General features: G+C 38.0%; 1 protein-coding gene across 1 annotated transcript; it reads right to left on the bottom strand.

Annotated features, from left to right (window-relative positions):
• Positions 1-4,574: 4,574 nt before the first annotated feature.
• Positions 4,575-10,644, bottom strand: hp (haptoglobin). The gene is made up of 4 exons (XM_086289100.1): positions 10,497-10,644; positions 10,134-10,222; positions 5,917-6,200; positions 4,575-5,393 (listed from the first exon to the last, which is right to left on the bottom strand). The coding sequence occupies exons 1-4, from the start codon at positions 10,562-10,564 to the stop codon at positions 4,833-4,835; spliced, it is 1,002 nt and encodes a 333-aa protein (XP_086145226.1). The 5' UTR covers positions 10,565-10,644; the 3' UTR covers positions 4,575-4,832.
• Between the last annotated feature and the right edge of the window lie 3,277 nt (positions 10,645-13,921).

Raw genomic sequence — 13,921 nt, 5'->3', positions numbered from 1 at the left:
CAGTGGAGTGGGGGGTTTTAGGCTTGTAGTTGGTGATATTCCTAAAACCTTTCCACACAGAGGCCGAGTCATTCTCTGAGATCTGCTGCTGCATCTTCTCAGAGTGCTGATGTTTAGCGATGTCCACTTCTTTAGTGAACCTGTACTTGGCCTCTCTGTAGCAGTCCCTGTCTCCGCTTCTGAACGCCTTTCTCTTTTCCAGCCTCAGCTTTTTGAGTTTAGGAGTAAACCAGGGTTTGTCATTGTTATAACTCACCCTGGTGCGTGATGGCACAATGCTGTCCTCACAGAAGTGGATATAGGAGGTGACAGTGTCCGTAAACGCGTCCAAGCTGTTAGAAGCAGCCTTCAATGTGTCCCAGTCTGTGGTCTCCAAACACGTGCGAAGCTCCTCCACAGCCTCGTTGCTCCACAGTTTTTTAGTCCTCACGACAGGTTTGGAGAGCTTCAGCCTCTGTCTGTACGCGGGGATTAGGTGGATCATGACGTGGTCAGAAAGTCCGAATGAAGCGCGGGGCACCGCGCGATAGGCCCCGCTGATCGTGCTGTAACAGTGGTCTAATGTCCTCTCCTCTCTGGTCGGGCATTTAATATACTGCTTATATTTTGGAAGCTCATGGCTCAGATTGGCTTTGTTAAAGTCCCCAAGAGCAATGATGAGAGAGTCCGGGAATGTCCGCTCCGTGTGGAGAATCTGCTCCGCGAGTGCGCACTGAGCTGCCTGCGCATCTGCGTCTGGCGGGATGTAAACAGCGGCCAGGATGAATGAAGCAAACTCCCGCGGAGAATAAAACGGTTTGCAGTGGATAAAAAGATATTCCAGAGAGGAAGAGCAGTGCTGAGCAATCACTGTCACATCTGTGCACCCAAAACATAAGAGTTAGTTTAGTTGTTGCTTTGATTTCAAACTGTTTAGACATCAAAGTGTTCAGCAGAAAAGGCCCCAAATGGATTTGTTAAATGAAAACGCATAGCTTGATGGGGAACTCAACAAAAAACAGAAGCAAACAGAGGGCTTAAAAACATGGGAGGATATAAGGGCAGTGTGGCAACACATGTATGTATTGGTGAGTCATTCCTACTATTCGGTGCCATTTCAGTGTGATCACTCTTCATCAAAAAATACAAAATTTTGAATTATTTTAACATTTCATCTAAAAGAGGGATTTTCAACCTATAAGAAAAATGTATTGGTCCAGCTAAGGATATTATATTATAATATTTTTTAAAATCAAAGTCTTTACCCATGACGTGCCAAATGTCCACCCTGTTACAGGACATTCAATTTTCTATTAATAACTGTTTTGAATACACAGTTATAGTAATATTTACATTTTCTAAAAGCTACAATGTCCCTTTTTAAAATCTGCAAGGAAATTTCATGTTACAGTGCATAGCAATAACAGGGGTGACGGTAACAGGGGGGAGATTTTATGCTAAACTTAGCCATTACTACTAGTATGATGAACAACAAGCTAGTACATGGTGACCACTAAGAACCATTTTTAACATGTTTATTAGCCATATTATAAAAATTACAAAAAAAAAATTGTTTCCACTATTAATAAGCGTAACAGGTTGGACGTGTTATGCTTTGCCACATTACAAAATCTTGCTAAAACATTGAAAAAAGGGTTGATTAAAGAGTGGTACTTACTCGTCTTCTTCTTGAAAGTTTTCCCTCCAAAATATGTTACATCCGGGAGTGTCATGTGACTAAAAGAATAATCAGGTGATGTGTTCTATGGCATTCTTATCAGAGTAACAGGGGTGACAGTTGATTCAGGGACACAACATTTTTTAAAGATTTTAAGTATTAAACATGCATTAATAATAAAAAAGAACATTTGATGAGGAACATTAGAAATAAGCCAATCCAGAAATGATGAAAAATTTTGATTTTGATTTTTTTTTTAAGTTATATTTGTAACTGAAGTCGAGCAAGCATGACTGGGGACATAGTACTTTAGTGACTTGTGCTAAAATAAAAGTAATTTACTTTTAATGTATTTATCCTGTGTATATATCAATGTGTTCTATGGTAGAGGGGGGTTAAACATACAAGAAAATGGTTTAGAAATAAGCATTAGACAAGTTTTACACTAAATATACCATATTATGTCATTAGGACTCAAATGGCACCGAATAGTAAGAATGACCCTGGTATATTAGATGACAGGCTATCAAAATAAAACAGGAAGTAACAAACAAGGTAAAAAAAACATGGAGATTAGACTGACTTTTGCATCACTTCACGCTTCCTGGATGCCTCTATTGGAAATGTTGGAGAGAATATGATTTTTGACTGTCTTGGGTTGATTTATAAGTTTTTCTTTTCTTTTTTTTCCTGGTAAAATCCTGCTCTCCTCCTTTTTTAAGATAAAGTAACTAAAGAAAATCACCATAATTAGAAATGCATGGAGGAAGAAATGAGAAGAAGGAAGAGAATCACAGTATTTCATTTCTTGAGCAATTTTATAAAAGCCAGCAGCAGTTTCCATCGTGGAGGCTGGGGACTATAGCAAGCAGATGAAATGACTCACTTATATATTTGAGATGATAGTAATAAAGACCATCAGTCTCATTATGCCTGTCTCCTTGACCTAAAATTGTTTGTCTTTACAATACAATGAAAAAGATTCCAAGGTATAAAATCAATCATCTCTCCTCCACACTTTGATTTTTCCTTCTGTTTTATCTTTGCTATCACATTGAATCAACTAGACAGGCGGCTGTCGTCATATCACTGTTCAGGGCATTTGTTGTTGAGACAGTTCGTGATTTGTGGCAGAGTGAACACACCTGCCAGACAAAAATATCTTTGAAGTCTTGCTGCTCTAGGTGAAAGAAAAAAAATGTGGAGGCAACACTTAAAGTCCTCAAATTCTGAATTGGGTTATTTTCTTTTGATTTATTGTTAACTTTTGCTTTCACGCTGATGACTGCACATGATGAAATGTAGTCTCAACCTTTGAAGCTCTTAAGTCTCTTTTCAGAATGGGCAACAGGGAAACTTCACGTCTGCGCAGAGCAGTTCCTCATGAGGACACATTATTAATCTGACACCTGTATCAGCAATGATGTCTCACATCATTGTGTTTAAGGAAAGTAGACAAAATAAAATTCAGTTTTTGAAAGTCAGTAAAAGATGATACGGAGCATTCTGAATACAACATAATTTTTCTTTCATAAATTATGGCCCTTTTAGAAAGATCAAGGAGGACAATAAAAGGTTATTGGTTTCACAAACAAATCTGACCCATGCTCATAATTTCTTTTTTTAAGAAGCTGAGATGGATCAGCAGGACTTGGTGGCTACATCCATATTTGCATAGTCACTGGTCCAAAGGTTGTGCACCCATTTGTCCTTTTACATCATTTCACAACTAGTTGATATTGGCAACATCTATTCACCACATAACCAGCCAAAAGTCTCAGACTGACAGCTTAGCTAAAAGGAAGCAGTTTTACCATTTTAGAGCTGTAATAGCAGCAGCATTCTCTTCCTTGACAGAACTCCTCACCAGTGTTGTGGAGTTGTGTTTCGCTTGCAAGTGTTAGTTCAAAATGTAAAATTGAGCCAAATGGGAACCTCCAAGGCTAAAAAATTATGCCAATGCCAATGTTTCTCAAATGGCCACTTGCAGCTCCAAAAGTAGGTCAGCCTTCTTTAAACTACCCACAGCCAGCTACAATATGCATGTGTATCAGTGGATGTATGGCCATTAATTAGAGTTACTGAGCAACTTGTGCTTTTGGAGGACTTAATATGATTAGCCTTCTAGTAGTATTGGTTATTGCCAAATACAAGAAATCCCATTTAAGAATAAGTTTATGCTTACATTTTGATGAGTGAAGGTCTAGAGTCTCTTTCTTAACACTAACTAGCCAATAACTGAGCACAACACTCATCCAAATATGGTCCCAAAATAAAGAGTCAGATAGCAGTGGGTAATATTAATGTCACATCTTTATTATACCGTCTTTGAGTAGAGCTCCATAGCAGCTGATGGATTTCTGTTATAACCTTGGCACAACATAACGTGAACACTTCCATAATTTGATAACTGAGCTGTTGTATTTTATTAGACCTCACATCATCAGAGCTTTCTTTGTTAATGTATTAAATGAATTATTAACAATTTTTTCAAATTTTACATCGCACATGTTGGACAAAGTGGTTAGCAAGATGAAACTCCTTTGTTTACGATGCTATATCACTGAAGCTTGTTTACTTGCTAATGGTCATTGTGTTTCCATATGAAGCAGCAATCATAACTGATCCCAGAGCAGTAAAAGCTGAGACACTGGCAGCTTGCTTTGTATACTGGTCTTTCCTTAGTTAACGGTGAAATACTAGTGCTTTATCCACAAGGAACATGTGCAAACCACCAGAAAAAAAATCTGCTAGCATTTTAGCTTTAGCTCGAGTCTTAACGGGAGATAAACACACTGGTTTGACAGAGAAAGGTGCAGTTTCCTATGAGCATGAAACAAGCGCAACTTTCAGCGAGTTGCAAGAAGGCAGTATGTAAATGATGGATACACATATTAATTGACAGTTGAGATGATGATGATGATGAGATAGCCTTTATTTGAGGAGCTTTATGACATCACTGTCCAAGATGAAAGGAGAGAGATTGCTTTTACTGTGGTACATTTTAATGTCTGTTCCTTCTTCTTCTTTTAAAAAAAAAATATTCAGTGTATTTTTCCCTCTCTTCACAGATTTAAATGATACAAAACAACAGGTGTTACTTCACAAGCACTTAAAAAAAAAAAACAAATCACAGATTAAACACCTCCTCAACACTTAAAGGACAGCCGAATTACTACTGCCTTTTGTACATCGCAGACATCGCTTCAAAGCGCACAGCAGTTGATGTGTCTGTATCTCCTCTCATAATGCTGTGGATCCAGGGCAAATACGAGGAAAGCTTCATATACACTGCATGCTTGTACCTAGTGCAGGATTTATCATAGGAAAGGATCCCTGCAGCATATATGTCCCCAGTTTCAGGATCTGTGACAGCCAGAGCGCCACCTGCATCCCCAAAACAGACATTCTCCTGATATTCTGTGGCAGCAGTGCAGATCATGTCATCATCTACAGTTGGCGTGAGTGCAAGACTTTCATATTCAGCCCTACACTCAGAGTGATTGGCCAGTGGGACTACGATGTGTTTGAGAAAGGGAGAAGGGGTGAGAAGGGGTCCCCAGCCCCATCCAGTGATAATTCCTGACCCACGCACGGCCTTGGCCAGGTCCTGGCCTCTCTCTGGTAATGGGATGGGGGTCACTTTATCATTTATAACGACAGGCTGCTTCAGCTGGATCAGAGCCAGGTCGTTGTTCCAGTCAGACTGATTCTGAAAGCCTGGATGGAGAACAACCTGCAGGAGGGAAATGCAAAAGTTTGTTCTTAAGTTTGATGTTGCATTTAGCTTTGTATTTTTTTTTTCACTTTCAAGCAGTGCTTCCTAACACAGAATAAACGTGTAATGAAGTATGAAGTAAGAGCCATTAAAATGATGACAAATTTCCCGTTGATAATAAATTTTAAGGTCTAAAGACACGTAAGTATGCCAGATTTCAAAGAAGTTCATAAAAAGTGATATATTTTCACATGAATCATTTGGTCTCATTCAGTAGAATTCACATCACTCACCCTGAAGGTTTGAACAAATTTCTTTAAGCTCAGAAATGCTAGCAACTATGTGGTGTTAAAAAGCAATCCTTTCATGACTTAACTTTGACTTTAATGAAAAAGATATCCACATACTTGATTATTTTATAAACTTGTGGAACCTTAAAAACATGGTGTGTATAGAAATGACAGAACAAGAAAACAAAAGAAAAACAAACATATAGTAAAATAATATAATTCTTGACTCTACAACAGTTTCCTTTCCTCACCTTCTCAACAGCAACCTCATTGGAAGATTTAGCATCATCCTTTTTTCTAATTCCCAGGTACACTTTAGGGATGACAGGCTCCTGTCCCTGAATGTCCTCCCGACTCTTCCTAACAAAAAGGTTTCTTCCAGCCGTCAACACCCAGCGGTCAGAGATGAGAGCACCGCCTGCATAACCTCCATCCAGCATGCTCTCAGCAATGTAGACCATGGCCTGCCAGGGCACATGAGGAGCCAGTTTCCCACCAACCATTCGCCTGGAGCGGACAGATGCTGTCCTGGAGGCTGGGAAGTTAACGCAGACATTCTTATTTATAATCCTGTCGATCATGTCAAATATTGTCTTGGCCTACAGTTCAAGTTTACACAATTTAGTTCATCACAAAAAAGCTTCGCCATCCACATTTTACAAAAACTATTGACCTCTGGAGACCATTTATCCACATACTGGGACATTAGACGTTATACTCGACCGGCACCTCATACTTTAATTCTGCTCAGTAAAGTGTTTAAACTCATTATCAACCTCTTTAAAATACTTTGTGTTAAAAAAGGATAAATTTTTTACCTGTGATGTCCGACTATAAGGCACTCTCAAAAATCGACAGTGCACCTTATAATCCCGTGTGCCTTATGTATGAATTCTGGTTGTGCTTACTGACCTCAAACCGATTTTATGTGGTACACGGCGCTCAGCAATCTGTCAAATGTTTTAGTACGACTTTGCTAAGCTACGAACCCGCAATGCTTGATGGACTGTTGGAGCATTACGGCTACCGTAGTCAGGAGCCTCCCGGAGTGATACGTACTGTGCTTCAACATAATATTACTGTATTGTGTGTGTATAAGGACCCCAAAATGGCACCTGTTAAGAGACATGCGTATTAAGCGGATTTTAAACTCAAGGCGTCACGCAGTACAACTTGGGAACAGAGCAGCTGCGAGAAAATTCAGCATTAATGAGTCAATGGTGCAGAAGTGGAGGAAGCAAGAAGAATGAGTTGAATAAAGTTAGACTTATCTGACTGCTTTATTTTTGCTTAATGCGCCTTATAATCCCGTGCACCTTATGATCTGAAAAATACGTATTTGACTTATTTATTTGGCACACTGCAGTTTCATGTTGCAAAGCACCTCTTTTTAACTTTTGTGGATATTATACATGGTTATGCTCAGGATATGTCCATATATTCCACTGCAAATGCCTTTTGGTTAAACTGTCAGCAAGGCATTTGCACTGTTACATTTTTATATAGCTTTAATGCACATAAAAAACTGCTGCTTGTTTAAGTGAAAATACATTGATGGAGGGTTTTTGCACTGTAAACTATTTTGTCTCGCATCAGTTACATCGTCAGTTATATCGTCATCGCAAATTTTCAAATATATCCATCCATTCAAATTGGTTGAAATTAAACATTTAAAGTAAACTACTGTGCTTTGCTGCAACTCTTAGCCCTACATAATTTGCACAAAAAACAACATTTATGCCCATAATGCTGACTTTAAGTAATGTGATCACATGTACATTTTCCATGTAATTTTGTCACATAAACACAATGTAAACCATTCAATTCAATGGCATCTGGTCAAATGCAAGTACAGAGTATAGATTTGTTGTCCTGTAGTATCTTTGTTTTCATTCATTTTATAGTATAAAGTGCTTTGAGATGACTTTTATTGTCATCTTAATTATTATCTTTTTTAATGAAGCACAAATTTTTTGGTATTCCCATAAATTCTAATTCATTTGTTGTTGTTGTTGTTGTTGTTTTAAAAAACAGCTTGCAATTTTTTCATTGCCTGAAACTGTCACAAATGTTATGTTTGACTCGCTCATCTTGTTTTGCTGCTTTCTAATTTGTTCTCTCTCTGTCTTAATGAGACCTCCTGCATAAACGGATATTTAGAACATGTTTGTTTTAGGCGTAGACCTTAAGGACACTTTGTCAGTTTGAGCATTTCTGCTTTGTTAACAGCACTTTTGCTCTTTCCCATTTTCCCTCAAGTAGAACTTAAACCTAATTAATAAAACATGACCTGCTTGATGTCAGGCTTGTCACGTTTTACTTTGTGCCCTTCAGTCATTAAAGAATATTGTTATCTCTTCCTGCTTTTTCAGCAGAGCTTTTCCATCTGAATACGACACTTTCTTGCTCTAAAAAGCCTTTTCAAAAACAACAGACTTTAAATAATGTATCATGGAGCAAAATATGGAATCTGTTCTCTGTGCTTTTCATCCACTAGTCTTTTGTGTGGCTGACATAATCATGAAGACCGCTTTGACTAATGTATTGATAGCTCCGTACAGCACTGAAAGACTATCATCAATTTTCTTCTAATTTTACATCCTTCTGGCAGAATTAATATACCAAGAATGAGTTCCAATATTTTGTTCATTTATTGTATTAAGTACAGCACATAATGTATTACAAGAAATGAACAACTTATTATTTTAACACATCACAGCAACAATGAATGGATTTAGTATCTGTGCTACATTTCTTGTTTTCTTTGTCTCATTATGTTAATATTTTTAGTAAACAATAGCATCCTTTGTCTTATTAAAAATGTCTTTTTCATCACGTCTCCAGTGGGTTCAGTTATCTTTCACTAAAAACTGATTGTTTGGATTATTGTAAAGTTTTTATCAGCTGTTTGGGGAGAAGCAGGGAAGCAGAAGATTTCCCTTTCAAAGGTAGTAGCCTCAGAGCCAAATGAAGGGAAAAAAAGTCACCAGTCCTCAGATCCCTCAGGAAAGCACGTGTCATTTAATGCAGGAGTTATCTGTCTGAACAGCAGCTGCAGAGGAGGTTTCGTTATAACCCAAGGGTGTCAAAGTCATTTTAGTTCAAGGAATACATGAAGCCCAATTTCATCTCAAGTGGGTTTGACCACTAAACTCATATTTAATAACCTGATATTTATAAATTCTTCCCTTTTAGTTTAAAGAAGTATAAGAGCTTTATTGCAGTAATCAAATTGAATGGTATACCCATTTACAGAATTGATGAACAGCCTGCATTTAAAAAAAAGCAACTTTGGCAGCTCTCACACCACACTGTGGTATGCAAATGTGTTAGGTTGCAAAAATAGACCAACAATATAGGAAAAAAGTCTAAAAACAACAAACAATTTTTTGCAGCTGTTACTGTAATTTGCAAGCCCCCCCAACTGGCATAATTTGGAGCCCTTTCACAGCCCACTTCTACGTTTGACACAGCTGGTGAAAACTGTTTTTTTCACAGCTTTGAACTTTGTGGGTGGTTGAAGTGAAAAAGCGGCTGCTGCTGCTGATACTGAAGGAAGTGCAGTGGTAAATGTCACAGTAATCTGAGAGTATGGCAGTAAGTCAAAATACGGTTTGTTCCACACTCATTTATCGGAACAAAGCTGGAATAGTTTACCATAAAATTTCATGTACACAACAATATCACAGGGGTATTCCCTGTATATTGTCATTTTGTTTTAGTTACGTTTCCGAATTTACAAAATCAGTTCAGTTAGTTACAGTTAATTATTTTTAAAAGTCATGTTTATATGTAATTAACAAAAATGTCTTTTGACATATAGTTGTAGTTTTTAGTTTAGTTTTGGTTAAACTTTACTGAACTTTACTGAGACCCATATTTAAACTGCAAGCGTTTTGATTTTGATTTTTTTAACTTGTGGTTTTTAGAAGCGATGAAATGCTTCTCCAACTGAAAACGCAACATTGAGATAAGAGAATCAGCTTTCAGGGTAACTTGATGATGCTTGAATACTTTTAACTATCCTTGTTTGAATTATTTGACTTTATGCTGTTATTTCTTATTTCGAGGCCAACTGAGCCTACTATACTGGCTGACTGATCTTTAGCTGTGATAACCTCTGATTATTCTGCTGACATTCAAAACAAGTTACTACAATCTGCAAAATGAATGACTTCTTTTTGTAGTAAGTGCTAATTAATGTCAATTGTTAGAATGCTTACATGGATATTTACATCACTGGCTTACTTATAAAGCAAGATATGACATGATAAACATATCTGTTAAATATCAGCTGTCACGGTGAGCCAGTTAGCGTGCTGACGTCTCAGTTTGACTCAAAGCAGCATTGCTTTTTAAGGCTGTTTTTTAAATGCTTGGCTGGTCAAATACTATACCATGCAGAAACCTTTTTGTTACATGAAATATTGAAGTAAAAAGCTTATTTCAAATTAAGAGTATGTGTTACCTAACACAGAGGCTTTCATCCTTTCTTCAGCATGAGCCACATCTGCCAGGCAGGCCCACACAGCCAGGACGACCACAGTCAGAGAAAACCTTCACACGACAACAAGAGAGAGAAATGATGAATAAAAATTAAATGCCTCTGCTTCTGTGGGTCGGTGGAGCTGGGAGCAGATAAAAAAATAGAATGAGAAACTGTAAGGAGTCAGTTATTTAATTACTGAGATCGATATATCAGCATTGGATTTACAGCATGTAGGAAATGATAGATGACGAATGGAAAACCTTTCATGGTAAAACAATGCTTTGATTTATGGATTGTAATTATTAAGAGATTTGATGAAAACCAAAAAATAATCCAACTTACGCCATTCTGTGGATCATATTCATCTTCTTCAACAATGCTAAGTCTCTTCTGTCGAGTGTGTTGTGCATTTTTCTGCTGGGAGTATTTATATCTGCTCAGAGGCAACACCTCTGCTCTGGAAATTTCTGTTTAGAACAAAAGCATCGATTCCTGAAATCTAAAATAAATAATTGTGCAATCTGACTTTTATTCCTCTATTCAGACGCTCTCTAAAGACTAGAGTCAGGGTGCATACAATCTGGGGCATATCCATCTTTTGTTAATATATATGATATATTTTGTTGTATAATAAACTGAATTAAATTAAGTATAAAAATGCACAATGGCAAAATACCATAGCACAGTGGTAAAACGTGTTAATTTCTGCTGGTTTAGTCTATTTTTTTATTTTTTGTATTTTAACACTTTAGCTCAGCAGTGGATCTAACAAACTGCAGGTTTTGTAATTCTGTGTTTTTTAATTTTGCAAAGTATAACAGTTTGTACTTTGGTCATAGATTTACTTCATAGTTTACTAAAGATAAACAGTGCTGACGGATTCTGACACACTGCTATCACTTGTGGATGAGAAGTATTTTGCAACACTGTGTTCTGTTTATTTTGTTATTACACAAAACGAGGTTCAGATGAATGGGTTTGTCTGTAGGGAACAAAAACGCAGCATTTCATCAGATTCATGGAAGTAAATAGTTACCTTGTGCTGGAATAATTTAGATGTGTTTCATGGTGGGAAGTCCAGAATTGAGGCTTTGGGCATTTATTTAACAGAGGCTGTGTAGAGGTTACTCAGACGTGCGATTAAAACACGTCTGTGTTCACTACAATGTTCTTATTAGTGATTATAACTTTATTTCGCATTGGGAGTGGTCTAACCAAGGTTGAAACTATCAAGAGGAAGAATCATACAGCCTTAATGCCTAAAATGTTGCGATGCGGTGTAAAATGAAATCAGAGTTTTTCAGAAGTAAAGATGGGCAAAGGGCCCAATAAGATAAAAAGACTGAGAGAAATCTCTCTGCACAAGAGACAAGGCCGAAAATCGATACTGAACGCCTATGATCTCTGGGCCCTCAGGCAGCACGGCATTATAAATAGTCATGGTTCTGTCATGGAAATCATTGCATGTGCTCAGGAACACAGTTAACTATGCTAGCCACAGACGCAGGTTAAAGCTCTATGACACAAGGAATAAGACATATGTGAACATATGTTTTAATTGCCACGATCTTCACTGGGCCAAAGCGCATCTAAAATGGACTGAATTGAAGTGGAAAAGTGTTCAGTGGTCAGATAAAACAAAATTCGTATTTATTTTTGGAAAACATGGAAGATGTGACCCTCTAAAGGGACTAACAGTGCTAGGTTCAAAAGCCTGCATCACTGATGGTATGGGGCTGTATTAGTTTGGAATTGGCAGTATTGGCACATGTGAAAAAGGCACCATCAGTATTGAAATGTATATACAGGTTTTACAGCAACATATGCTCTCACTATTTATTTTTAAGGGAAAGCGTTGCATATTTCAGCAAGACAATGGTAAACCACATACTGCATCTATTACAACAGCATGACCTGCGTGCAGTCCAGACCTTTCACCAGCTGAAAACAATTTGGAGCATCATCAAACAAAAATATGGCAAAGAAGGCCCAGGACTAGAATCCTATATCAGACGAGGCTGTCCTCAATTTCCTGACATTTATGGGCTGCTGTTAAAAGAAGAGGGAATGCTGCACAGTGGTAAACAGGCCCGGTCCCAAGTTTTTTGAGACATGTCAATGACATCAAATTCAAATTAGACTCAATATTTTCCTTAAAATGACACTTTTTAAAAAAAAATGTTTGATATGTAAATAAAATATGAGATTTGCATTGGATTCCGCTTTTATTTACATGCCACACAGAATTAGTCTTGTATGTTATAGTGTTTGCAACACGTATTGAGGATTTTTGGACCACTGCGATAGATCATCAAAAGACCAACTGAGGGAACTGCTTATGGACAAATCGTATTCTTCCCTCCAGTAAAGTTCAGACTTGCAGAATCAATGCCAAACTGAAGGGAAGCTGTTTTGGCAGCTTGTGCTGGCCTGACACATTTTATTTTGTGTTCATTTTTTTATGAGTACTGACAGAAAATGTGTGGAGGCCATTATGCTCTCATTCTCAGTCATGCATTAAAAACTATCAGTAACTGACTAGATAGATTTAATATTCATGCTCTGTACTTAAAATATAGTCTAATTGGGTGTGAAGATTTGACTTCTAGGGAGCCCTGAGAAACATTTCCTAAGGGTAATCAGTTTAAGAACATAACTTGGTAGCAAAACCCTAAAACTCTAACACTAATGTCAGGGTAAGTCACTTTATGGCGGCGGTGCTAAGGAGATGACACTCAGGCGAGTGCACTTTTAATTGGGTCAGACACAGAGCTGTTCATTTAGGAAGCCCTTCTGTTCTCTGAAAGTCCACATTTCAACCTCATCACCGTGTCAGTGGGTGCAAACTACTCAGATCATGCAAATATTTTTCTGGGACAGAAAATGTCACAAATGTTTGTTCTTTACCCAGCTTTGTTAGCGGCATTGCTCTGGAAGGCAAGGTTGAGTAAAGTTGCTATGAATCAATCCAGTATGTGGGAATGGCAGGAAAAATGTACACAGACAGAAGTTAAACCTGCATTCTTTATGATGACCAACAGAGGGCGACTCCTCTGATTGTGGAAACAAAGTAAAAAAGAAGGAAAGGAAGGGTTGACAAATCACTAACACATGTGTTGTCCCTGATCTTATAGGAACTTCATTCAGGTTAATACTGCATGTTTTATGTTGGATTATTCACAGTGTGACTCCCACCAGAGCTTGAGCCATTCAGTTTGTCTGCAGGCTTCACACAGCAATAGATACAGTATGTATAGCTGACAGTGCTGTACCATCAAAAGACCTGTCACTCAGGTTGGTAGGCCTCCAAATGTAATCAACCAGAACAGAAACCAGGCTATAGCTCCCTGACTATAACATGGGATATGTCCTATTTATTTGGCAGATTTACAAACCCCTTGAGGATTAAGTTACATAAAGCTGCTCAGCACGTACACTGTTGTTTATTCCTCAGGCCTCATCAACATTTCTTCAGCCGAATGCTTCAATTTCCATTTCAATCTCAGTGCATTTGCTGTTGAATGACTTCAGCCCGTCTCGTGGAGATTTTGTTAAGGCAAGAACAAATCAGTGCTGTGTACTTAAACCTGATGTTCAGTGTTTCCAATCATATTTGAAGGTAGGAGGTCTCACTTGAAAGCTGTAGTCTTTTCTCCCTGAGGAAAACAACAGAGGATGGATGTGACCCTCAAGCTAGACAAGCTTTGCACATGGGCCCAGACCACTAGGGGCAAACGATGGGTGCCATTGAAATGGAGCTAGAGATG

This window comes from Aulonocara sp. 'chitande type north' Nkhata Bay, linkage group LG1 (genome assembly GCF_057382095.1).
Source record: "Aulonocara sp. 'chitande type north' Nkhata Bay isolate Kocher_YH1m ecotype deep benthic linkage group LG1, A_spYH_male_GT1.1, whole genome shotgun sequence".
NCBI lineage: Eukaryota > Metazoa > Chordata > Actinopteri > Cichliformes > Cichlidae > Aulonocara > Aulonocara sp. 'chitande type north' Nkhata Bay.
This window is presented reverse-complemented; position numbering and strand designations above follow the sequence as displayed.